Here is a 27,362-nt window from a genome sequence, read left to right on the forward strand (position 1 = left end):
TACTATGTTATGTTTAGTCTATGAGACCAGGCTGGTTCACAGGATATCCAATGTACCTTGACTGGGTGGGCAATACTGGCATCTGTTCAATCAGAGAGGAGACTAGGAGGGGGTTGTAATCAGCACCACACAGTCTCACCTGTACTTGTCCTATCTAAACAACACCAACAATTTAAAACGGGTTACTAAAATCATTCCAATCCCGATTAAAAGGTACATGCAGTTTAGAGGTATAAATGGGCTGGCTTTATGACAAAACCGACCACTCAGAGCAGACGAGAAGGCGAATTTGCCCGGCTGGCTGGCTTTAGGGCAAGAGCATTAATGCAGCTACACTGAATAGCACAACTTTTCCCTAGCGGTGGAAGATGGCTGTAGTAGATGGCATGGCTAGGAAACTGCTTTTTGACTTTACATGAAACAAAACTAGTGTTTTTAATTCCTGTGCTGAGCTGTGTTTGTAGCAGCCAAGGTAATAATGKCTGAAGAACATTTTATGTGTTTCTGCTGTTCCCCAAATGTATTTTWAAAGTTTTTAAATTGGGTAGAAATGCAGTAAATGAGCTTCAATTTTGTTAAAGTAAAAAATATTAATTTACATTAAGGCTAAATACATTTTTTTGAAAAATATGTATTTCTTGGTGTGCCAGTTAAAGGGTTTTAAACAAGGTCACTGCAGTAGAATTGCCACCTAATTTGGACAGATCTTATTAGCTTTCATTATCGTACTACTTGAAATAACATATCTTATCTCTCAAACAACAAAGTAGAAAAGAGTGACTTTGCTGTGGGCACTGGGAAGAGGAGGCTGGGGCCTTACCTGAACATGAGAGTGCCCATAGAAGTTGTTAGAAGAGAGGCTTTCACAAGAGGAAGGGGGACTTTGCACAGTTGGAGCACCTTTGCAGATGTTTGTCTTGAAAATAAATCTCCAASCCTGTTGTGTGTTTAAGGACGTGACCGTATTCTAATGAGCCCTGCTCTGCTCTGTGGAGCTCTTGAAGTGTGTCAGTGAAGCTGGGGAACAGATGTCCCCTGGGACTCATCTACAGYCTCCCCCCCTGAGCCGCCAGCAACACAAGGAAGGGGCTCCACTTTCTTCTCCATGGTGGGCAATTCTATTGTCTACAGCCCTCAAATATTATTGCACTTGTGCATCCTTTCACCTTTTTGAATTGCAGACAGTATTTTGCATAATTACAGACAGATAAAGCCTGATCTTGCAAGGTTGCCATCGAAACACAACTCATTGTCAGATTTGAAACCATGCAGCCCAGTTTGATACCGGGGTCGTTCCWCGAAATTAGTGCCTTTTGTGTCCCTTTGATATTTTAAGTAGAACTTGTGCACCAATATTGCATTTTAAAAGCATGTTATATTCAATTAAGTGCCCTTTAATATAGACCACAGGGAGAATTCAATAAATCAGATTTCTTATATGAATAAAGACTTGCTAATGTGCCAAGACTCAGCATTTTGACATGTCCCTCCTTGCACCCTCTGTGACTTAAATGTAAAATGTATCCAAGTTCTCATCATAAATGTAAAGCCCTAGTTATTTTGTTGCTTTGACAAAGTCATTTCTTAAAACGTATTATTTATTTCATGTGATTAGTGATTCATTTACGTCTGTCCCTCATTTTAAGGTCAACCCTGTTATGTGAACTGAACTCTCATTTTAGTACGGTGAAAACATTCCTTTTGAAATATCTTTTTCTAAAGAAACATTGAACATCTAATAGTGAAATCATATTGTTAAAAGGTGAGCTGGTTCGACCCTTTTTGGCAATTATCTGGAGTTTTGTGTTGGAAAACTGAGCAGGACCAGCATAACAGGTTAACTCTGTTACCCATAGATAGGAATGGTACAATGTTTTAACAATAAATAACACGAGCACTTCCATTTCCTGCGTAAAGCTGAAGTTGTAACGAGTCTGCAGCAATTTTAATGGTGTCTGCATCGCTCAGAGGAGGCTTGGCAGAAAATGCTCTGTCGTCATTTATATGAAATGGGGAYAAATATGTACTGTCAATAAATATGATCATATTTATTTTACAGTTATAAGAAAGGTGAAATCTTATGGTAAAATGTTTCTAATTTGATTGTTGCTATATTTAGAAAGCATTTCAGTCATTTCAAGCCCTATTCCCCCACTTTTGTTGAATAGGAAAAAAAAATATCAATGACTTTTTATACTTTCATATTTTCATAATTTTTGAACTGTACTTGAGCTTGTGTCCTCATAAGTGAGTACACCTCWGCAATGTATAAAACATTTTTACCAGAAAAGTGAGTGCCAGATCTTTATAGAACTATGCAGCAGTTCTAGTTATTTTTTCTGGGCCTCTCATGAAAAATATTTACTTTTGTGTATGTCTATTTAGGCAGAAATCTACATTTTGCTTTTGCATTATCATTCAATAAGTTTTAATATCGACTTACTATAGTTATTTTTTCTTCTTTTTTTTTACCTTTTGAGATGGGAAAACATGTTTTTTGTCTTTTTTACATGTGCTCTTTATGACAGAATGTTAAAATTAGGTGAAATCAAACTAAGTTACACATCTCAAAASGCAGCGAATTGGTGGAACGACCCACCGATGTTTACCTCAGCCAATTTGTCTTTTCACTATTCCACCATAATGAAGGTTTAAGTGCCTATACCCTATGAATTCAGAATGCTTTTGAGTGCATAAGTCTGTCCTATCAATTAATGCACGTTTAAGGGAGGGAGTAGTCTTTGAATTCCGTGAGATAGACAGAGTTATGTAGCTAGTGTGTTTAGGGATAATGTGCACATTAAAATGTAATCACAATCAGAAATGTGAAAAGAAAGAAACAATGGCATCCGGACGCTATTTACAGKTCAGGAGCTTAATAATTAATGTTGACCGTATGAAATGTATTTGACCAGCAGATTAAAGTGAGAAAATATGGCATGTTCACTTCCATCTCGCTAAATGTATTATTAGTCTAATGTCGCCATCTAGTGGTTAATTCTAGTACAGTGGCTGGTAGGCCTAACTGATATTTATGACTGGATTCATGACATTTTTTGTGATAATGGGAAACTACACATAGGCTTGTTTTGCTTGCTTTGTTGAYACGTTTTTCATTGTCATTTGAGGGTGTTTCATTGTGACAAGTTACATAGTTGCGTTCCTTTCCTTGCCATACAAACTTCAATTATGACAGGTCCCACGTGATTATTGTGGTTTGCAACAAAGCTGCTCGCGCAACAATTTAAATCGTTCTCAAACATTCCATGACAGTTTCTTTCTCGTAACAACGGACAAGACTTTCAGTTATTTTGTTGGTTGTTGTCGGGCACAATAAGAGTTTCTCTTAAGTTTAGCTAGCTAACGTGCTAATATTTGCCACAATGGACAGGCATCCCAAGCGAAGAGCGCAAATGACATTCAAGAAAAGTGAACAAAGTAAAAACGAAGATGACAGTGAGCCTCCAGCTTATATGAAAAATGCAAATGAAAGCGAGGGACCAGCATCTTCAACAGAGAGGCATCGAGGTGATGGAGAACAGAAAAGACCAGTGGGTAGGCCTAAAGGCAGTGGACGTTCTGGAAATAGTGTTAGTGGAGATGTTCAGGTTAGGCCTAAAGTTATTTTTAAAGCTGATAATAAATGGGTTGGTGATGGAGAGCTAATGCCCACAAGTTCAACACACCTCAAGGGAGCCATTCAAGGTCRACCAGTTACATTTGAAAAGGAGAGCGCATCATCATTAGCCAGTAAACAGAGTAAAGCCACATTTGATTATCCCAGGACATCTCAAGTGCTGGTCATCAAGGAGGAGATCACCACAACTGCTCCAGGTCAGGCCAAGGTCAAAGTTGTCCAAGAACCTGCAACAACACATCATCAAGGAAGTCCACCTGTGGCTCCCACTATAGACTTCTCCAAACCGATCCATGTTGTCCACGAAAATGGGATGACCTTCACAGTATTGGATGGTAAAGCCATAACGCTCAGCAAAGTTCCATACCCACCACTTGTTCATGTGAATGTTCCGCCACCCCCAGTAAAGGTGAAGACTAGAGGGATGAATCTCACCATGCCACCATCAGAAGCAGGTATGACTAAGAGCTTACCTACATTTTACATACGGATYGAATGTTTTTAATACTTTTCAACACATCATTGTCACGTATTGAGTTCATGCACAGTCCAAAACTTTGTGAAACATTTCCTTCTAGAAAATCTTGAAGTACCACAGAGCGTAGACAGGAATGGCTACATCAAGAGACCTATGAATGCGTTCATGGTCTGGGCGAGAATCCACAGGCCTGCCCTGTCCAAGGCCAACCCAACAGCCAATAATGCAGACATCAGTGTGCAGCTAGGAATAGAGTGGAGCAAGCTCACTGAGGAAGAGAAGAGGCCCTACTATGTTGAAGCACGTAAACTCAAAGACAAGCACAGACAGGAGTTCCCAGGTAAGCAAAGAGCAGGCTGTCTACTCACTCACACCATTTAAACATGTACAGTATAATTATCGGCTCATATATTTATCATATTTCAAAACTCATAGCTGACACTTATGACCWTTACTTGCTTTTCAAGTGTTTGTTCACAATCTTCACCCATAATCATCACAGGTTGGATCTATCAGCCCAGACCTGGAAAAAGAAAGTGCTACCCTTCTGTGATGTCTTTTGCTCCTGAACCATCCTGCTGCTCTGCAGGGACAAGTGGTCATGCGGCTGAGTCTTATCCCATGACCATGATGACTATGGCCAATACTACCACCAGCTCCTGTGTTCCATACACACAGGCCACAGGTAAAGCAATAGCTCACTATCAGGGTGGCTGGTGGATGCCCAAGTTTTACCAGTCACTCACATTTTCTACCAGACTAATTTTTTTTCTGGATATAAATAATGAAGATAAATCACAGTAAAGACATGCACATGTTTTGTAATGGTAAAACAACAATTATTGAATGGGTGTTTTCACTACTGTAGCATTAAGATTCTCTCTTCCAGAGCTCACATATATATATACACAACACAGTTGAAGTCGGAAGTTTACATACACTTTGGTTGGTGTCATTAAAAGTCGTTTTTCAACCACTCCACAAATTTCTTGTTAACAAACTATAGTTTTGGCATGTCGGCTAGGACATTTACTTTGTGCATGACACAAGTATTTTTCTAACAATTGTTTACAGACAGATTATTTCACTGTATTGCAATTCCAGTGGGTCAGAAGTTTACATACACTAAGTTGACTGTGCCTTTAAACAGTTTGGAAAATTCCAGAAAATTATGTCATGGCTTTAGAAGCTTCTGATAGGCTAATTGACATAATTTGAGTCAATTGGAGGTGTACCTGTGGATGTATTTCAAGGCCTACCTTCAACTCGGTGGAAAATCAAAAGAAATCAGCAAAGACCTCAGAAAAAAATTGTAGACCCCCACAAGACTGGTTCATCTCTTGGAGCAATTTCCAAACGCCTGAAGGTATGACATTCATCTGTACAACACATAGTACGCGCAAGTAAGGACCACGCAGCCGTCACACCGCTCAGGGGAGACGCGTTCTTTCTCCTGAGATGAACGTACTTTGGTGCAAAAAGTGCAAATCAATCCCAGAACAAACGGCAAAGGACATTGTGAAGTGCTGGAGGAAACAGGTACAAAAGTATATACAGTTGAAGTCGAAGTTTACATACACCTTAGCCAAATACATTTAAACTCAGTTTTTCACAATTCCTGACATTTAATCCTGTAATAATCGGTTAGGACATCTACTTTGTGCATGACACAAGTAATTTTTCCAACAATTGTTTACAGACAGATTATTTCACTTGTAATTCACTGTATCACAATTCCAGTGGGTCAGAAGTTTACATACACTAAGTTGACTGTGCTTTAAACAGATTCGAATATTTTCCACAGTGAAACGAGTCCTATATCGACATAACCTGAAAGTCCACTCAAAACCGCCATAAAAAGCCAGACTACGGTTTGCAACTGCACATGGGGACAAAGATCGTACTTTTTGGAGAAATGTCCTCTGGTCTGATGAAACAAAAATAGAACTATTTGGCCATAATGACCATCGTTATGTTTGGAGGAAAAAGGGGGAGGCTTGCAAGCCAAAGAACACCATCCCAACCGTGAAGCACTGGGGTGGCAGCATCATGTTGTGAGGGTGCTTTGCTGCAGGAGGGAATGGTGCACTTCACAAAATAGATGGTATCATGATAGAGGAAAGTTATGTGGATATATTGAAGCAACATCTCAAGACATCAGTCAGGAAGTTAAAGCTTGGTCGCAAATGGGTCTTCCAAATGGACAATGACCCCAAGCATGCTTCCAAAGTTGTGGCAAAAATGTCTTAAGACAACAAAGTTAAGGTATTGGATTGGCCATCACAAAGCCCTGACCTCAATCCGATAGAAATGTTGTGGGCAGAACTGAAAAAGCTTGTCCGAGCAAGGAGGCCAACAAACTCAGTTACACCAGCTCTGTCAGGAGGAATGGGCCAAAATTCACCCAACTTATTGTGGGAAGCTTGTGGAAGGCTACCCGACCCATTTGACCCAAGTTAAACATTTAAAGGCAATGCTACCAAATACTAATTGAGTGTATGTAAACTTCTGACCCACTGGGAATGTGATGAAAGAAATAAAATCTGAAATAAGTCATTCTCTCTACTGCTATTCTGACATTTCACATTCTTAAAATAAAGTGGTGATCCTAACTGACCTAAGACAAGGAATTCATTTTTACTAGGATTAAATGTCAGGAATTGTGAAAAACTGAGTTTAAATGTATTTGGCTAAGGTGTATGTAAACTGACTTCACTGTGTGTGTGTAATTATACACTGCTCAAAAAAATAAAAGGGAACACTTAAACAACACAATGTAACTCCAAGTCAATCAACTTCTGTGAAATCAAACTGTCCACTTAGGAAGCAACACTGATTGACAATAAATTTCACATGCTGTTGTGCAAAATGGAATAGACAAAAGGTGGAAATTATAGGCAATTAGTAAGACACCCCCAAAAAAGGAATGGTTCTGCAGGTGGTGACCACAGACCACTTCTCAGTTCCTATGCTTCCTGGCTGATGTTTTGGTCACTTTTGAATGGTGGGGTGCTTTCACTCTAGTGGTAGCATGAGACGGAGTCTACAACCCACACAAGTGGCTCAGGTAGTGCAGTTCATCAGGATGGCACCTCAATGCGAGCTGTGGCAAAAAGGTTTGCTGTGTCTGTCAGCGTAGTGTCCGAGCATGGAGGCGCCCAGGAGACAGGCCAAGTACATCAGGAGACGTGGAGGAGGCCGTAGGAGGGCAACAACCCAGCAGCAGGACGCTACCTCCGCCTTTGTGCAAGGAGTGCACTGCCAGAGCCCTGCAAAATGACCTCCAGCAGCCACAAATGTGCATGTGTCTGCTCAAACGGTCAGAAACAGCCTCCATGAGGGTGGTATGAGGGCCCGACGTCCACAGGTGGGGTTGTGCTTACAGCCCAACACCGTGCAGGACGTTTGGCATTTGCCAGAGAACACCAAGATTGGCAAATTTGCCACTGGCGCCCTGTGCTCTTCACAGATGAAAGCAGGTTCACACTGAGCACATGAGCACATGTGACAGACGTGACAGAGTCTGGAGAAGCCGTGGAGAACGTTCTGCTGCCTGCAACATCCTCCAGCATGACCGGTTTTGGCGGTGGGTCAGTCATGGTGTGGGGTGCATTTCTTTGTGGGGCCGCACAGCCCTCCATGTGCTCGCCAGAGGTAGCCTGATGCAATTAGGTACCGAGATTAGATCCTCAGACCCTTGTGAGACCATATGCTGACACATGCACATTTGTGGCCTGCTGGAGGTCATAAACTCACAGCCATTAATGTCTAAACCGCTGGCAACAAAAGTGAGTACACCCTAAGTGAAAATGTCAAATTGGCCCAAAGTGTCAATATTTTGTGTGGCACCATCATTTTCCAGCACTGCCTTAACCCTCTTGGGCATGGAGTTCACCAGAGCTTCACAGGTTGCCACTGGAGTCCTCTTCCACTCTCTCCATGATGACATCACGGAGCTGGTGGATGTTAGAGACCTTGCACTCCACCTTCCGTTTTGAGGATGCCCCACAGATGCTCAATAGGGTTTAGGTCTGGAGACATGCTTGGCCAGTCCATCACCTTTACCCTCAGCTTCTTTAGCAAGGCAGTGGTCGTCTTGGAGGTGTGTTTGGGGTCGTTATCATGTTGGAATACTACCCTGCGCCCAGTCTCCGAAGGGGGGGATCATGCTCTGCTTCAGTATGTCACAGTACATGTTGGCATTCATGGTTCCCTCAATGAACTGTAGCTCCCCAGTGCCGGCAGCACTCATGCAGCCCCAGACCATGACACTCCCACCACCATGCTTGACTGTAGGCAAGACACACTTGACTTTGTACTCCTCACCTGGTTGCCGCCACACACGCTTGACACCATCTGAACCAAATAAGTTTATCTTGGTCTCATCAGACCACAGGACATGGTTCCAGTAATCAATGTCCTTAGTCTGCTTGTCTTCAGCAAACTGTTTGCGGGCTTTCTTGTGCATCATCTTTAGAAGAGGCTTCCTTCTGGGACAACAGCCATGCAGACCAATTTGATGCAGTGTACGGCGTATGGTCTGAGCACTGACAGGCTGACCCCCCACCCTTCAACCTCTGCAGCAATGCTGGCAGCACTCATAAGTCTATTTCCCAAAGACAACCTCTGGATATGACGCTGAGCACGTGCACTCAACTTCTTTGGTCGACCATGGCGAGGCCTGTTCTGAGTGGAACCTGTCCAGTGAACCGCTGTATGGTCTTGGCCACCGTGCTGCAGCTCAGTTTCAGTGTCTTGGCAATCTTCTTATAGCCCAGGCCATCTTTATGTAGAGCAACAATTCTTTTTTCAGATCCTCAGAGAGTTCTTTGCCATGAGGTGCCATGTTGAACTTCCAGTCAGTATGAGGGAGTGTGAGAGCGATGACACCAAATTTAAACACACCTGCTCCCCATTCACACCTGAGACCTTGTAACACTAACGAGTCACATGACACCGGGGGGGAAAATGGCTAATTGGGCCCAATTTGGACATTTTCATTAGGGGTGTACTCACTTTTGATGGCTGTGTGTTGAGTTATTTTGAGGGGACAGCAGATGTACACTGTTATACAAGCTGTACTCTCACTACTTTACATTGTAGCAAAGTGTCATTTCTTCAGTGTTGTCACATGAAAAGATATATTCAAATATTTACAAAAACGTGAGGGGTGTACTCACTTTTGTGATATACTGTATATATTAGTATGAGTCAAAAGTTTGGACACCTACTCATTCAAGTTTTTTTTTTTCTACTATTTTCTACATTGTAGAATAATAGTGAAGACATCAAAACTATGAAATAACACATGGAATAATGTAGTAACCAAAAAAGTGTTAAACAATTCTAAATCTATTTTTGATTGTAGATTCTTCAAAGTAGCCACCCTTTGCCTTAATGACAGCTTTGCACACTCTTGGCATTCTCTCAACCAGCTTCATGAGGTAGTCACCTAGAATGCATTTCAATTAACAGATGCGCCTTGCTAAAAAAAAAAAGTGAATTTGTGGAATATCTTTCCTTAATGCGTTTGAGCCGTTCAGTTGTGTTGTGACAAGGTAGGGGTGGTATACAGAAGATAGCCCTATTTGGTAAAAGACCAAGTCCATATTATGGCAAGAACAGCTCAAATAGAAAAGAGAATGACAGTCAATCATTACTTTAAGACATGAAGGTCAGTCAATCCGGAAAATGTCAAGAACTTTGAAAGGTTCTTCAAGTGCTGTCGCAAAAAACTATCAAGCGCTATGATGAAACTGGCTCTCATGAGGACCGCCACAGGAAAGGAAGACCCAGAGTTACCTCTGCTGCAGAGGATAAGTTCATTAGATTTACCAGCCTCAGAAATTGCAGCCCAAATAAATTGTCCACCGAGTTCAAGTAAAGACACATCTCAACATCAGCTGTTCAGAGGAGACTGCGTGAATTGCTGCAAAGAAACCACTACTAAAAGACACCAATAAGAAGAGACTTGCTTGGCCAAGAAACACGAGCAATGGACATTAGACCGGTGGAAATCTGTCCTTTGGTCTGATGAGTCCAAATTTGAGATTGTTGGTTCTAACCGCAGTGTTTATGTGAGATGCAGAGTAGGTGAACGGATGATCTCCACATGTGTGGTTCCCACCGTGAAGAATGGATGAGGAGGTTGATGGTCGTGGGGGGTGCTTTGCTGGTGACACCATCTGTGATTTATTTAGAATTCAACACGAATTGAATGTAAGCTTCACAAAAAAATTATTCATTGTTAACATTTCTAACCTCTCCATCTATGGGTAACAGGGTTTGAGTGTTACTGTTTTTTTATTTTTTATTTCACCTTTATTTAACCAGGTAGGCCAGTTGAGAACATGTTCTCATTAACAACTGCGACCTGGCCAAGATAGAGCAAAGCAGTGTGACACGAACAACACAGTTATACATGGGATAAACAAACGTACAGTCAATAACACAATAGAAAAGTCTATATGCAGTGTGTGCAAATAATAAAAATAAAAAAAATATGTCATAGTGGCAAAATAATTACAATTTAGCAATTAAACACTGGAGTGATATATGTGCAAGTAGAGATACTGGGGTGCAAAGGAGAAAAATAAATAACATGGGGAYGAGGTAGTTGGGTGGGCTATTCACAGATGGGCTATGTACAGGTGCAATGATCGGTAAGCTGCTCTGACAGCTGATGCTTGAAGTTAGTGRGGGATATATAAGTCTCCAGCTTCAGTGATTTTTGCAATTCGTTCCAGTCAATGGCAGCAGAGAACTGGAAGGAAAGGCGGCCAAACGRGGAGTTRGCTTTGGGGATGACCAGTGAAATATACCTGCTGGAGCACGTGCTACGGGTGGGTGCTGCTATGGTGACCAGTGAGCTGAGATAAGGCGGAACTTTACTTAGCAAAGACTCATAGATGACCTGAAGCCAGTGGGTTTGGCAACGAATATGAAGCGAGGGCCAGCCAACGASAGCATACAGGTCACAGTGGTGGGTAGTATATGGGGCTTTGGTGACAAAACGGATGGCACTGTGATAGACTACATCCAATTTGCTGAGTAGAGTGTTGGAGGCTATTTTGTAAATGACATAAACGAAGTCAAGGATCGGTAGGATAGTCAGTTTTACGAGGGTATGTTTGGCAGCATGACTGAAGGATGCTTTGTTGYGAAATAGGAAGCTGATTCTAGATTTAATTTTGGATTGGAGATGCTTAATGTGAGTCTGGAAGGAGAGTTTACAGTCTAGCCAGACACCTAGGTATTTATAGTTGTCCACATATTGTCAGAACTCTCCAGAGTAGTGATGCTAGATGGGTGGGCGGATGCGGGCAGCGATCGGTTGAAGAGCATGCATTTAGTTTTACTTGCATTTAAGAGCAGTTGGAGGCCACGGAAGGAGTGTTGTATGATATTGAAGCTCATCTGGAGGTGTGTTAACACAGTGTCCAAAGATGGGCCAGAAGTATACAGAATGGTGTCGTCTGCGTAGAGGTGGATCAGAGAAACACCAGCAGCAAGAGCGACATCATTGATGTATACAGAGAAAAGAGTCGGCCTGAGAATTGAACCCTGTGGCACCCCCATAGAGACTGCCAGAGGTCCGGACAACAGGCCCTCTGATTTGACACACTGAACCACTGAAATGATCGATTATCGTAGATTTATCGGTGGTGAGTGTTTCCTAGCCTCAGTGCAGTGGGGAGCTGGGAGGAGGTGCTCTTATTCTCCAATGGCCTTTACAGTGTCCCAGAACTTTTTGAAGTTTGTGCTACAGGATGCAAATTTCTGTTTGAAAAAGCTAGCCTTAGCTTTCCTAACTGCCTGTGTATATTGATTCCTAACTTCCCTGAAAAGTTGCATATCGCGGGGGCTATTCGATGCTAATGCAGTACGCCACAGGATGTTTTTGTGCTGGTCAAGGGCAGTCAGGTCTAGAGTGAACCAATGGCTATATCTGTTCTTAGTTATACATTTTTGAATGGGGCATGCTTATTTAAGATGGTGAGGAAAGCATTTTTAAAGAATAACCAGGCATCCTCTGCTGACGGAATGAGGTCAATATCCTTCCAGGATATCCGGGCCAGGTCGATTTAGAAAGGCCTGCTCACTGAAGTGTTTTAGGGAGCGTTTGACAGTGATGAGGGGTGGTCATTGACCGCGGACGCAGGCAATGAGGCAGTGATCACTGAGATCCTGGTTGAAGACAGCAGAGGTGTATTTGGAGGGCAGGTTGGTCAAGATGATATCTATGAGGGTGCCCGTGTTTACTTGATTTAGGGTTGTACCTGGTGGGTTCCATGATAATTTGTGTGAGTTGTAGGGCATCTAGCTTAGATTGTAGGACCGCCAGGGTGTTAAGCATATCCTAGTTTAGGTCACCTAACAGTACAAACTCTGAAGATAAATGGGGGGGCAATTAATTCACATATGGTGACCAGGGCACAGCTGGGGGCTGAGGGGGGTCTATAACAAGCGGCAACAGTGAGAGAAATATTTCTGGAAAGGTGGATTTTTAAAAGTAGAAACTCGAACTCTTTGGGTACAGACCTGGATAGCATGACATAACTCTGCAGGCTATCTCTGCAGTAGATTGCAACTCCAYCCCCTTTGGCAGTTCTATCTTGGTGGAAAATGTTGTAGTTGGGGATGGAAATTTCAGAATTTTTGGTGGTCTWCCTAAGCCAGGATTCAGAYACGGCTAGGACATCAGGGTTGGCSGAGTGTGCTAAAGCGGTGAATAAAACAAACTTAGGGAGGAGGCTTCTGATGTTAACATGCATGAAACCAATGATAGCATCTGGGGAATAGGAGTCGAACTTGGRGCTACAGGGCCTGGGTTAACCTCTACATCACCAGAGGAACAGAGGAGGAGTAGGATAAGGGTATGGCTAAAGGCTATAAGAACTGGTCGTCTAGTGCGTTGGGGACAGAATTAAAGGAGCCGATTTCTGGGCGTGGTAGAATATATTCAAGGCATAATGTACACACATATGATAAGATGTGAGTGCAGTGGAGGTAAACCTAAGCGTTGAGTGACGATGAGAGAGATTTAGTCTCTGGAGGGACAAATTAAGCCAGGTGAGGTCTCCTCGTGTGTGTGGGGTGGGACAATATACTGTGCTTGACATGCTCAGTTTTCCACCACAACACCAGAAAATTGCGAAAAAGAGTAGAACGCTCTCACCTGCCTTTACACTATGATTTCACTATTAGATGTTCAATGTTTCTTTTGAAGTTTTTTGTTTTAAGGAATAGTTTCACCATATTAAAATGAGAGTTCAGTTCACGTAACAGGTTTGACTTTAAAATAAGGGACATATGTAAATGATTCACTAATCACATTAAATAAATAATAYATTTCAGAAATTACTTTGTCAAAGCAACAAAATAACTAYGGCTTTACAATGATGTTGAAAACTTAGACACTTTTGTGTTTAAATGGGTTAATCTTCCTAGAAGTCACAGAAGGTGCATGGAGGGACATGTTAAAATACAGAATTTTTGCACTTTAGCAAGTCTTTATTGATATTAAAAATTTGATTTATTGAATTTTCCTTGTCTATATTAAAGGGCAGTTCATTCATTATAACATGCTTTTAAAATGTAATATTGGTGTACAGTTTCTACTTAAAATATCAAAGGGATACAAAAGTCACACTTTTCGTGGAATGATCCGGTTGCTGTAACAGTAAGAATAATACATTGTAGTATGAAGCTCAATACTGTAATTATTATGGTTTTGTCTTCCCCAGGCTCTAATGACCATGGTGTCCAGGTGGCTATAACGGCAGCTCCAAATGCCTCTCAGACTACCAGCCCAGTCTCCATATTCTTCCAGACTACTGCCTGCCCACATCCCCACCCAACAGCCACAACCTCTGGTGGTAAGCCTGCAGAACGCAAGCATGAAGCCAGTCACTCTGACAGCAATCCTGAAGAAGCTCCCAAACCCAGGAAAATCAGCAGGCAACAGGCCTACTACAATTCTGCCAGTGAGATGCCCTCAACAAGCATGGCATCCAGCTCCAGAGGTCTCCAAATGCCACTCCCTAACATGGCTCACCCTCACATGTATCCTCCATCTCCCATGCCACATCCAGTGGGCCTCTTTCCCACCCCTCGCTTCCCCTTTGCTCCGCCCTACTTCATGCCTGGACCTAATTTTTATCCACCAGGGTGAGCAATGAATGCTGTTTCATCTAGAATACCATTTAAGTTATACTTAGGTACGCTGTGTGATGTTTTATAATTGTGAAGGTTAGTGGTGAAAATATAACTATGGTCATTTGAAACACCATCATCCTGGGAATCTTGTATTTTTTTCAGATCATACCCTTACCTACACAGCCCATACTCCTACCCAGTTCTCCAACCCCAGGATTTCTCAAACCCCATGGCTACTCCCATGGCTACTCCGGGCTACCCCTATGATGACAACTACGATCAGCATGAGTCCACATTTTCCCTTCTCAACAGAGACTACCCGTTTTGGCAGAATGGAGAGGGCAGGCAGAGATGTCAAGGGCAGGCCCCCACTGCCTCTGAGCTCCTAGGTTCGGTCCCACCACTGGACGTACGTGCCCTGGAGAACGTCTTCACCAACTCTGCCAGTGTCCAGGAGGTCCAAGTCACCAATGAGGAGGACGAGGAAGAAGTGCGCGTGATGAGAATTCTCTAGGATCAAACCTAAGAGACATCCTTTAGCAAAATCCCTGATAGCCTATTTGTTGATTCAGTGAATCAATACTTTGTGTTGTACATACAAAAATAAATGAATTGTTACTGTTATTCTGAAATGTATTTTTAACGATTAATATTGTTTTATGCGATCGACCACTGCTCTGCACAAAATGAAATGTCAAGTATTTTAAAGTGTTTGATATGGGTTCTATTTAWGCCTTTTTGTTCTACAAATACCTGGTTTGTAAGGAGAAAAGGGTGCTTTACTGATTTTATGCAGACTCCAGCTGATTTTTGTATAGAAATCCAATAAATTACAGTGCACCAATAATACATTGCAGAGTGGTCATTTAATCATGAGTTATACTTTTTTCACAACTATAGGAAATACTTTACCCACAATATTGATAATATATTACATGAATACATATACTGTTTATACATATTGCATGCAACGTCTTTTCTCAAATGTAAATTACGTTATGGTACAGTTGCCTGTTTTGCCATATGTTAAGAAATTGTTACGTATCAATAGTTTGGAAAGTCCTAACTGAACAAAACACATCACAGTGTCTAGACGCAGAGCCCTCTGCCCAGACGATGTTGACTATTTTGGCATCCAATCAGATGTTATTAACGACTGACCCCCYCTACTATGATTGACAGGCCATTTGGCCAATGCTGTGTACAAGTTTGTGTCAAGAGGTGTTTCCAGGAAGAATCGTTTGATTTCCCTGTAATGGCGGACCACGGAGACGGTGAAAGTATTGGGTTTAACGACAACAGGTGAGGCGATAGCGAATAAACCCAAGTGATCGATATTTGTGATAAATAATGTTTTCTGCGGTTGTTAACTTGACATTATTGTGAAACTGAACTCCCAACGATGTGTTACATGCGCTCGCGAGTGCATTCGTTGCTGCCGCTGACTGTTCAATGTGGCCACGCTAGTTAGTTGCTAACATTAGCCTCGTAACGTTAGCTAGACAACCTGTCTCATCGTATATTTTGATAAAATGTGATACTATTCGTCGAGTTAAGCAAAGCAGTTTCAACATAAACTACTTAATGACTAGTTAGACACGGACGATTGTTTCTGAAATGGTCCGTTAGCGTYAGCTGGGCGTGTAGACTGCGCGTCGATTTGAATGGCATAACATTAGCCAACGTTAGTTAGCCTAGAGTACCTATATTAGCTAACTAGTCAACATACACATTCACTAGTTACTGTTCATTGGCCTGCGGATTACCAGTTTCACAGAAACTGTGAAACTGTCAAATTTAGCGACAGTCACTGCGTCGTTTGATGCCATCAAGCGATKAATAGCTAGCTTGACCGCGCAATGTACGTAATAGGCTAGCTAATATTTTGAGACGCTAGTCTGTTGCTGCAAACAATAACCTGAACATGGGTAGGAAAGCTAGCGAGTAAAATGTTGTTGATTTTGATTTGGTTCATGAGCCAGGTCCATTTGGTTTGTTTCTAGGATGACGCAGCAGACGTTGCGTTTCCGCGGCCCTGCTCCTCCTCCAACCCCAGTGATGCGTGGTCCACCCCCACTTCTCAGACCCCCACCTCCCCCTTTCGGTATGATGAGAGGGCCTCCACCAAGGGGGCCACCATTCGGGCGTCCACCGTTTGACCCCAGCATGCCACCCATCCCCCCACCAGGAGGCATGCCCCCGCCTCTCGGACCCCCTCACCTACAGGTACACCTGCCAGTGATRCAAGGATATTTTTTAAATTTAGACCATCTATTCTAAAGTATGACTGCTGCACTTTTGGTCTGTCAGAGCTTGGAATGCATTGAGAGCCAGAACATCAGACTGCATAGTTAGTATAAAAGGCTTGAAATTTGAATGCATTTGTTTTTGTTTGTCAGAGACCTCCTTTCATGCCCCCTCCGATGGGCAGCATGCCCCCACCCCCAGGAATGCTATTCCCCCCTGGAATGCCCCCAGTTCCAGGGGCAGGAGCCCCTACTCTGCCCCTTGCTGAGGAGATCTGGGTGGAGAACAAGACACCGGAGGGAAAAGTAAAGAATGGCCTTTTACATTGGGCTGTTACATAGTTCTGTAATATTTCAACCTACCGGAATGAATATTTTCCTGTGTTTCCCTCATAAATTATAGATGGGTTGGTTGTTTAGCAACAACTGACGCATGCACAACTATGGGGTAAAACAGACAGGGTTGGCKTAGATTGTTGACATGTAAACTATATTTCTTCAATGTTTATTGAAAACAAGTACATTTTAATTTCTCTCAAATATATTGTGACAGTTGTTGATTAGCTTGTGAATTTTAGCCATATTAGTGTAGACGTGACATCAGTCAAAACACCTCCAAACAAGGCATGGTATCAAGAACAAGATAACACTAGCCGAAATGAGCCACCTACGATTCCCCACATGGCAGCTTYTTGTCATTGTTGCTAGCGGTCTGGCCATCCCAGAATCAAAACGACTTCTGCCCCATTGAAGCGTGCACATTGTTTTCGTGACGTTGTAAACCAACCCGTCTATCTCCCCCTAGGCGTACTACTACAATGCCAGGACTCGAGAGTCAGCCTGGAGCAAACCTGAGGGGGTGAAGGTGATCCAGCAGTCAGAGCTCAACCCTGTTATGGTGACCCCGGCGGGGACGGGAGCCTCCTCCAGTAGCATCACATCAGTCAGCACTGCAGCTGCTATACCTTCCCCAGTGTCCACACAGGCCCCATCCAGCACCATGACCACCAGCCCAGACTCCAACACCACCACCACCTCTGTGTCCCAGACCATTGCTAGTGAGTACATACAGTGCCTTRMAAAAGTATTCATCCACCTTGGTGTTTTTCATACTTTTTTTGCATTACAACCTTTAATTTAAATAGATTTTCATTTGGATGTCATGTAATGGACATACACAAAATAGTCCAAACTGGTGAAATGAAAAACATTACTTGTTTCAAAAAAAAATAAACGGAAAGGTGGTGCATGCATATGTATTTACCCCCTTTGCTATGAAGCCCCTAAATAGAACTGGTGCAACCAATTACCTTCAGAAGTTGTGTAATTAGTTAAATAAAGTCCACCTATGTGCAATCTAAGTGTCACATGATCCGTCACATGATTTCAGTATATATACACATGTTCTGAAAGGCCCCAGAGTCTGCAGCACCACAAAGACCAAGGACCTCTCCAAACAGGTCAGGGACAAAGTTGTGGAGAAGTACAGATCATGGTTGGGTTATAAAAAACATATCAGAAACTTTGAACATCCTACGGAGCACCATTAAATCCATTATTAAAAATGGAAAGAATATGGCACCACAACAAACCTGCCAAGAGAGGGCTGCCCACCAAAACTCACAGACCAGGCAAGGAGGGAATTAATCAGAGAGGCAACAAAGAGACCAAAGATAACCCTGAAGGAACTCCAATCTCCGCTGTGGAGCTTTGCATAATCTGTACAAAGGACCACTTTAAGCCCTACACTCCACAGAGCTGGGCTTTACAGAAGAGTGGTCAGAAAAAAAGCCATTGCTGAAAGAAAAAAAAATAAGCGAACACGTTGGTGTTTGCCAAAAGGCATGTGGGAGACTCCCCAAACATATGGAAGAAGGTACTTTGGTCAGATGAGACTAAAATTGAGCTTTTTGGTCATCAAGGAAAATGCTATGTCTGGCGCAAACCCAACACAACATCACCCCGAGAATACAATCCCCACAGTGAAGCATGGTGGTGGCAGCATCATGCTGTGGGGATGTTTTTCATAGGCAGGGATTGGGAAACTGGTCAGAATTGAAGAAATGATAGATGGCGCTAAATACAAGGATATTCTTGAGGGGAACCTGTTTCAGTCCTCCAGAGATTTGAGATTGGGTCAGAGGTTCACCTTCCAGCAGGACAATGACCCTAAGCATACTGCTAAAGCAACACTCGAGTGGTKTAAGGGGAAATATTTAAATGTCTTGGAATGGCCTAGTCAAAGCCCAGACCTCAATCCAATTTGAGAATCTGTTGTATGACTTAAAGATTGCTGTACACCAGTGGAACCCATCATTTTTGAACAAGCTGGAACAGTTTTCCCTTGAAGAATGGGCAAAAATCCCAGTGGCTAGATGTGCCAAGCTTATAGAGACAAAACCCAAGAGACTTGCAGCTGTAATTGCTGCAAAAGGTGGCTCTACAAAGTATTGACTTTGGGGGGTGAATAGTTATGGACGCTCAAGTTCATTTTTTTTGTGATGTTTGTTTCACACACACACACATTTTGCATCTTCAAAGTTGTAGGCATGTTGTGAAAAATCTAATGATACAAACCCCCCCCAAAAAAATCAATTTTAATTCCAGGTTGTAAGGCAACAAAATAGAAAAATGCCAAGGGGGTGAATACTTTCGCACGCAACTGTAAGAGGGACATCTGGGTCCCATCAAAGTTTTTGGCATGTCTGACCTTTTGTATGGTGAGAAATCCTGATTTGGTGAAGTTCACAAAGTTGGTAATGGGTTGTTTTCGGCTTGTTTATGGTTGGTTGTATTATATGACCAGACTGTGTGTTGCAACTGTCTGCTGGTCTTTGTCCAGCTTCTGCTGCTACAGATCTGCAGCCTGTGGCCTCCGTCCCCTCCAGTGTTGCGGTGACCATCAGTGTAGCCACCGTGCCAGCCTCAGTGACACCAGTCCAGACCATGTCCCTGCTGCCCCAGAGTCTCCCGACTGGCCTGCCCCACCACGCCATGTCCCAGCCTCACACGGCCACTATCCCAGGCTTCCCCCCAGGGGTCATGCATCCCTTCAGAGTGCCTCTACCAGGCATGCACATCCCACTGCCCGGTAAGACATAAGCTCCCTCATCCCAAACCCTCTCTTCTCTACCCCATTTTAACAGTACTGCCTCTCCATCCTTTTCCGTACTCTGTCATGTGTCATCTCTTCATTTGTTTGTCATAATGTTAGGTCTTTTATTTTCATCTTCTGTATAAGCAATAGGTTAAACAATTATTGTACGATGGTCCTGATCAAGGCTGGAGTAAATAATTGGGCAAATCAATTCAAGTTGTTTCTACTTAGTTTTTTATGATTCTTAAAACTTGTCCACTGGCACTTAAAATTAGGGCCAAATTCGAGCTGGTTCGAATGGAATTCTCMAATTCAAGCTGGGTCGAGGGAAACCCAGGCCAGTGCAGCCCAGTTTCACAACTGGTGCCAGCTCGATTAGAATTCTGGCTGGTAATTCTGTTAATATGCAACCACCAAGCTGATCACTGCTGGCTGCTGATACATTTAGCTAGCTTGTCTGGGCTCATTGCTCTTAGCTAGCACATTGACTACTGCAGAACTGCTTGTCTGACATTACATGAATTTCCACCATAGCTGGATCCTTCATTCATTTTTGCACGACACAAACTTTTGAACAGTCAGCCCTCAAATGCTAGCTACCTAACGTTAGCCAGTAAATCAGTTGAAACAAGCTAGCTAACGTGCGCTAGCAACACATTTTGCTGGTCAGGTCGTTTTGAAAGCTAGCAAGCTACATGATGTAAAAATGAATGAAGGATCCAGCTATGGTGGAAATTCATGTAATGTCAGACAAGCAGTTCTGCAGTATCAAACATGTYGTCTGGTTTGCTTGGTTAGTTAGCTAGCAAGCAAATAGTCAATGCCATGATAAGCAATGTAGGATTTAAGCTAGGTCGCCTGTTATGCTAGCAACGACAGTAACCGTTTAGCTAGCTAACTGACGTCAGTCTGGTACTGACAGGAATATGTGGTAACGTTAGTTACGGCATGGTGAGGGTGAATTAAATTTTCAACATCTTGCTAGTTAGCAACATTGGCAAAGCCAGTTGCAGTCACATTGGCTACCTAACATGACATTTCTAATTTCTGGAGGCAGTGGGTGGAAATGCAATTTCAGCTAGCCCAACAAAGCCAGCCCAACCTGGGTTGACTTCAAAGTGCCAATGAAAATAGTTTTATTCCACAATATTTCACATTCAACTCTTAGCATTTTACACTGAATAAAAATACGAACGCAACACGTAAAGTGTTGGTCCCATGTTTCATGAGCTGAAATAAAAGATCCCAGAAATGAAGCTGATTTTAAACAGCATGATCATTACACAGGTGCCATGTGTGCTGGGTACAATAAAAGGCCACTAAAATGTGCAGTTTTGTCACATAACACAATACCATAGATATCTCAAGTTGTGGGAGCGAGCAACTGTCATGCTGACTGCAGGAATGTCCACCGGCGCTGTAGCCAGATAATTGAATGTTMATTTCTCTACCATRAGCCATCCAATGTTTTAGAGAATTTGGCAGTGCCTCACAACCACAACCGCAGACCACGTATGTGTATGGTGTCGTGTGGGSGAGCGGTTTGCTTATGTCAACGTTGTGATTAGAGTGCCCCATGGTGGCGGTGGGGTTATGGTATGGGCAGGCATAAGCTACGGACAACAAACACAATTGCATTTTATCAATGGCAATTTGAATGCATGGAGATACCGGGACAAGATCCTGAGGCCCATTGTCGTGCCATTCATACGCAGCCATCACCTCATGTTTCAACATGATAACGCACAGCCCCATGTCGCAAGGATCTGTACACAATTCCTGAAAGCTGATACTGTCCCAGTTCTTCCTTGGCCTGCATACTCACAAGATATTTCACCCATTTAGCATGTTTGGGATGCTCTGGTTTGACGTGTACGTCAGCGTGTTCCGGTTCCCTCCAATATCCAGCATCTTTGCGCAGCCATTGAAGAGTGGGACAAGCATTCCACAGTCAACAGCCTGATGAAGTTTATGTGATGGAGATGTGTCGAGCTACATGAGACATATGGTGGTCACACCAGATACTGACTGGTTTTGTGATCCTTTAAAAAAAACATATTTTTTTAAGGTATCTATGACCAACCGATGCATATCTATATTCAGTCATGTGAAATCCAAAGATTAGGGCAAAGTGAATTTATTTCAATTGACTGATTTCCTTATATGAACTGTAATTCAGTAAAATCTTTTAAATTGTTGCAGGTCGTGTTTTTTTTTTCTTTATTTTCGTTCAGTTTTTTTCTTGCACAAATTATTGCAGAAACAAGTCGCATTCAGTCCTGTAAATGTCAGCATTGCCAAAGGCGTCTAAAGAAAGCAAATTCGAAGGCGTTTGACATACTCCCTTATAAGGAAAGGGGGTGTTAATTTTAGATGACTTCCTCTACTTTTCTTAAATGAATTTAAATACATTGTTAACAAAACAAAATTGTTCAATACTCTCCATTTATATGACCAAATTATTTATCCATATCGTTGTTGCCAGGAAGAGAATACTAACGTGGTTTTATCAAAGTAATATTATAGTTGTGGGCCTAGTTTTGTATATGTATTGTGTCAATAGCTGTCTGCCTTGCCCTGGCAGCTGGCACCTCTTCTCCTGTGTCCCAACAACATGCTTGCTTGTCCGTTCTTGCAGGTGTAGCAATGATGCAGATAGTAGGTGCTCCCTATATAAAGACAGTCTCCCCCAACAATAACGGTAATTCTTTCAAACGTCTCCAGTCAGTATTTTGTTAGATGGCATGTTAGTGGTGTGTTGTGAAAATTATGCTTTTTTTGGGGGGGGGCACCGCTGAACCATGTGAATATTGCTGTCGTATATTTTTCCTTTATATTTCCTCAACATTAGTGAGTTAGACATTTTAGGACATTCTTTCTTGTTTAAACTATACAGTTCTGATGCCCCCCCCCCCGAGGAGATTACGAACAGAGACATCTCTGCCCTTGTAATTATGATAAACAACCAATTTATATTTGGTGTCAGTGTGAAGTCTTGTTGGACGTAAACGCATTGTAGACTTGCATCAGTAATGTCACTGTTATACTGTTGGTTTTAGCTAGGCTAAACATTTTTAAGAGCGGAGTGATCATTTATTTTGTAGACAGTGACAAAGGAGTATTGGACCTTGTTTCGACAGGCAGCACCCTTATTTTCCATTCAGTAGAGGATATTCACATTAATATTGTATGGTCATTTGATAATCATGTACTTCTTGTGGCATGCCTTTTGTGTGTTTTTGTTAACATCTCAGTGGCTCAGTTTAGATGTTACTGTGTGACTAACCAGGGAAGGCCAATTTATTTCCAGTGTGGAGAATTAGGTCAAACATTTACACCTAAGACCTTTCTATATTTCAGGTGAATTCTTATATTATATACACAACCGGTCAAATGTTTTAGAACACCTACTTATTCAATGGTTTTTCTTTTCTTTTTAATATTTTCTACGTTGTAGAATAATGGTGAATACATCAACTATGAAATATCACATATGGAATCATGTAGTAACCCAAAAAATGTTAAACAAATCAAATATAGCCACCCTTTGCCTTGATGACCGCTTTGCACATTCTTGACTTTCTCTCAACTAGCTTCACCTGGAATACTTTTCCAACAGTCTTGAAGGAGTTTCCACTTATGCTGAGGACTTGTTGGCTGCTAAATAAATGAATCACAGTGTCACTAGCAAAGCACCCCACACAATAACACCACCGACTCCATGCTTTATGGTGAGAACCACACATGCGAAGGTCATCTGTTCACCCACACCGCGTCTCACAAAGAGGTTGGGACCAAAAATCTCCAATTTGGACTCCAGGCCAAAGGACAGATTTCTACCGGTCTAATGTCCATTGCTTGTGTTTCTTGGCCCAAACAAGTCTCTTCTTATTGGTGTCCTTTAGTGGTTTCTTTGCAGCAATTTGACCATGCAGGCCTGATTCCATACAGTCTCCTCTGAACAGTTCATGTGTCTTACTTGAACTCTGAAACCTTTATTTGGGCTGCAATTTCTGAGGCTGGCAACTTTATTGAACTTTTCCTCTGCAGTAGAGGTAACTCTGGGTCTTCCATTCCTGTGGCGGTCCTCATGAGAGCCAGTTTCATCATAGCACTTGATGGTTTTTGCGACTGCACTTGATATTATCCGGATTGGCTGACCTTCATGTCTTAAAGTAATGTACTGTCCTTTCTCTTTTCTATTTGAGCTGTTATTGCCGTAATTTTGACTTGATCTTTACCAAATAGGGCTATCTTCTGTATACCCCCCTACCTTTTCACAACACAACTGATTGGCTCAAATGCATTAATTTGTGGATTTTTTCCCCTTAGCTTTTAACAAGGCACACCTGTTAATTGAAATACATTCCATGTGAGTACCTCATGAAGCTGGTTGAGAGCCTGCCAACTGTGTGCAAAGCAGTCAAGGCAAAGGGTGGCTATTTAAAGAATCTCAAATATATATATATATATATATTATATATATATATATATATTTGTTTGCTTACTACATGATTCTATAATGTGTTATTTCATAGTTTTGATGTCTTCACTATTATTTTACAATGTAAAAAATTTAGTGAAACCCTTGAATGAGAAGATGTTCTAAAACTTTTGACTGGTAGTGTACATCCTCAATATATTTTAAGATTAAGAGGCACAAGCAAAGATGTCTTCTTTGTCTTTTCTACTACCCATCCCATGCTGTATGTTTGGTGTTGATTAGATGTGCAGTAGATTGGGGTTAGGAGTTTATCAGAGCTGAATGTCTTAAGTAGTCTGTATGTATTTCACCTTCTACAGGTATGTTGCCCGGCATGGCCCCTCCCCTTGTTCCCATGATGCACCACCCCCAGTTGGCCCTGGCGGCGCCCGCCTTGGCAGGCCTCCAACTCCCAGAGTGGTCCGAGTACAAAACGGCCGATGGGAAAACCTACTACTACAACAACCGCACACTAGAGTCCACCTGGGACAAGCCCCAGGAACTACGAGAGAAAGGTTGGTGTATTTAAAGCTTGGGTCTCGACAACCAGCTAGCATTCTTCCTGGACTGGTTAGTGAAATATTGATGATGGCGCCGACGGAGATGGCAGCATCGCGACTTGCTCTTGGGAAACTTCGCGCAAGCATTTCGCTACACCCGCAATAACATCTGCTAATCACGTGTATGGGACCAATAAAATTTGATATTTAACTGTTGCATGACTAATGTGTGTGAGTTTCTCCTCCTGTAGAGAGAGAGGCAGAGAAGGCCAAGGAGAGGCAGCAGGCCCTCGAGGAGGAGGCCATGGAGATGGAGGCCGAGGAGTCCAAAATAGAACCCCCTAATGAGATGAAAGAGGTAAGAGGAGAGCTGGCGCGGTCTACTAGTCAGAAAGTTGGCATCAAACAATCAACAGCCCATTTTACATCCACAGCATTAAATGTTATAATTTGATAGGGTGGATCATTTGAAGAATACTCTTTAACGGTTGTATTCCTTTTCATTGAGGAGGTTAAGGAGGAAGAGATGACTGAAGAGGAGAAAACAGCACAGAAAGCCAAGCCAGTGGCCACTAACCCTATCCCTGGCACTCCCTGGTATGTACCCACTGATGTTGATGGAGCCATGTGCTGTTGTATGAGGCTGAACTTTCATCACTCTCTTGCCCATGTGCCCTGTTGAACATGTGTAGGTGTATTGTGTGGACCGGTGACGAGCGTGTTTTCTACTACAATCCCACCACGCGTCTCTCCATGTGGGACCGGCCAGATGAGCTGGTGGGGCGGGCCGACGTTGACAAGAATATCCAGGAACCACCTCACAAAAGAGGCCTGGAGGACGCCACCAAGAAGCTGGGTACGAACACACGCACCAAAAAAAATTTTTTATTTTAGGAGAAGGTGGGATTCAAGATTCAAGTGTATATACAGTTTACCCTATAGCTTTTTTTTTTGTTGCCAATTTTGCCAACTTTATGTAATCTATTTTATGAGCTGAACGGCACGGTTAGGAGGAGAAGTTTAATTTCTAAAAGTTCCAAGCGGTCAAGAACATTCGTTTTTGAGACGGGGTTTCACCAAAGTTGTTTTGTGTTCATTAGTTAGAGGGGTCCGAAATTGGCACCCTTGATAAAGATGAGCAGAAATGAATGGTGGAAAATAAATAATTCATATACTGAGCCAATGCTGACTGCAGAATGTCCACCGGGGCTGTACGCAAGATAATTGTAATGTTATTTCTCTACATGAGCCAATTCCAATGTTTTAGAGAATTTGGCAGTGCCTCACAACCAACAACCGCAGACCACGGTATGCTGTATGGTGTCGTGTGGGCGAGCGGTTTGCTTATGTCAACCGTTGTGATTAGAGTGCCCCATGGTTGGCGTGGGGTTTTGGTATGGGCAGGCATAAGCTACGGACAACAAACACAATGCATTTTATCAATGGCAATTTGAATGCATGGAGATACCGGGACAAGTCCTGAGGCCCATTGTCGTGCCATTCATACGCAGCCATCACCCTATGTTTCAACATGATAACGCACCAGCCCATTGTCGCAAGGATCTGTTACACACTTCCTGATGAAGCTGATACTGTCCAAGTTTTCCCTTTGGCCTGCATACTCACAAATGATCTTCACCCATTTATAGCATGTTTGGGAATGCTCTGGTTGATCGTGTACGTCAGCCGTGTTCCGGTCCCTCCAATATCCACAGCATCTTTGGCAGCCTATGAAGAGTGGGACAAGCATTCCAGCAGTCAACAGGCCTGATGAAGTTTTTATGTGATGGAGATGTGTCGAGCTAGCATAGACTATAGGTGGTCCAACCAGATACTGACTGGTTTTGTGATCCTTAAAAAAACAATTTTTTTTTAAGGTATCAATGACAACCGATGCATATCTATATTCAGTCATGTGAAATCCAAAGATTAGGCAAAAGTGAATTTATTTCAATTGACTGATTTCCTTTATATGAAACTGTAATTCCAGTAAAATCTTTTAAAATTGTTGCAGGTCGTGTTTTTTTTTTCTCTTATTTCCGTTCCGTTTTTTTTTGCACAAATTATTGAGAAACAAGTCGCCATTCAGTCCTGTAATTGTCAGCATCTGCCAAAGGCGTCTAAAGAAAGCAAATTCGAAAGGCCGTTTGACATAGCTCCCTTATAAGGAAAGGGGGTGGTTAATTTTTAGATGAACTTCCTCTATTAAAATGAGTTTAATATACATTGTTAACAAAACAAAATTGTTTCCTACTCTCCATTATATGACCAAATTATTTTATCCCTATCGTTGGTCTGCAGAAGAGAATACTACGTGGTTTTATCAAAGTAATAGATTAAGTTGTGGGCCTAGTTTTTGTATATGTAATCGTGTCAATAGCTGTCTGCCTTGCCCGTGACCAGCTGGCACTCTTCTCCTGTGTTCCCAACAAGCATGCTTGCTTGTCCGTTCTTGCAGGTGTAGCAATGCAGCAGAATAGTAGGTGCTCCCTAATAAAGACAGTCTCCCCCCAACAATAACGGTAATTCTTTCAAACGTCTCCAGTCAGTATTTTTGTTAGATGGCAAATGTTTAGTGGTGTGTTGTTGAAAATTATGCTTTTTTGGGGGGCAACCGCTGAACCATGTGAATATTGCTGTCGTAATATTTTTCCGTTTATATTCCTCACATTAGTGAGTTAGACCATTTAGGACATTTCTTTCCTTGTTTAAACTATACAGTTTCATGATGACCCACCCCCGAGGAGATTACGAACAGAGACA

The 27,362-nt window shown here is 42.4% G+C and overlaps 2 protein-coding genes across 2 annotated transcripts in view; both read left to right on the top strand.

The window, feature by feature from the left end:
• The first annotated feature begins 3,233 nt into the window (after positions 1-3,233).
• LOC112069732 (SRY-box transcription factor 30) lies at positions 3,234-15,103 on the top strand. The gene is made up of 5 exons (XM_024137103.2): positions 3,234-4,092; positions 4,216-4,455; positions 4,618-4,800; positions 13,862-14,285; positions 14,436-15,103. Exons 1-5 carry the CDS (start codon positions 3,384-3,386, stop codon positions 14,785-14,787), a joined length of 1,908 nt encoding a protein of 635 aa, XP_023992871.1. The 5' UTR covers positions 3,234-3,383; the 3' UTR covers positions 14,788-15,103.
• Positions 15,104-15,509: 406 nt separating this feature from the next.
• Positions 15,510-27,362, top strand: part of LOC112069727 (transcription elongation regulator 1) — a 30,910-nt gene continuing 19,057 nt past the window's right edge. Inside the window, exons 1-10 of the mRNA XM_070438675.1 lie at positions 15,510-15,575; positions 16,277-16,499; positions 16,673-16,825; positions 17,325-17,577; positions 19,362-19,610; positions 22,255-22,317; positions 24,420-24,614; positions 24,851-24,957; positions 25,108-25,196; positions 25,292-25,455. Of these exons, the coding sequence (XP_070294776.1) occupies positions 15,529-15,575; positions 16,277-16,499; positions 16,673-16,825; positions 17,325-17,577; positions 19,362-19,610; positions 22,255-22,317; positions 24,420-24,614; positions 24,851-24,957; positions 25,108-25,196; positions 25,292-25,455 (1,543 nt within the window). The 5' untranslated portion in view covers positions 15,510-15,528. The remainder of the gene's footprint in view (positions 15,576-16,276; positions 16,500-16,672; positions 16,826-17,324; positions 17,578-19,361; positions 19,611-22,254; positions 22,318-24,419; positions 24,615-24,850; positions 24,958-25,107; positions 25,197-25,291; positions 25,456-27,362) is intronic.

This window comes from Salvelinus sp. IW2-2015, unplaced genomic scaffold (genome assembly GCF_002910315.2).
Source record: "Salvelinus sp. IW2-2015 unplaced genomic scaffold, ASM291031v2 Un_scaffold1098, whole genome shotgun sequence".
NCBI lineage: Eukaryota > Metazoa > Chordata > Actinopteri > Salmoniformes > Salmonidae > Salvelinus > Salvelinus sp. IW2-2015.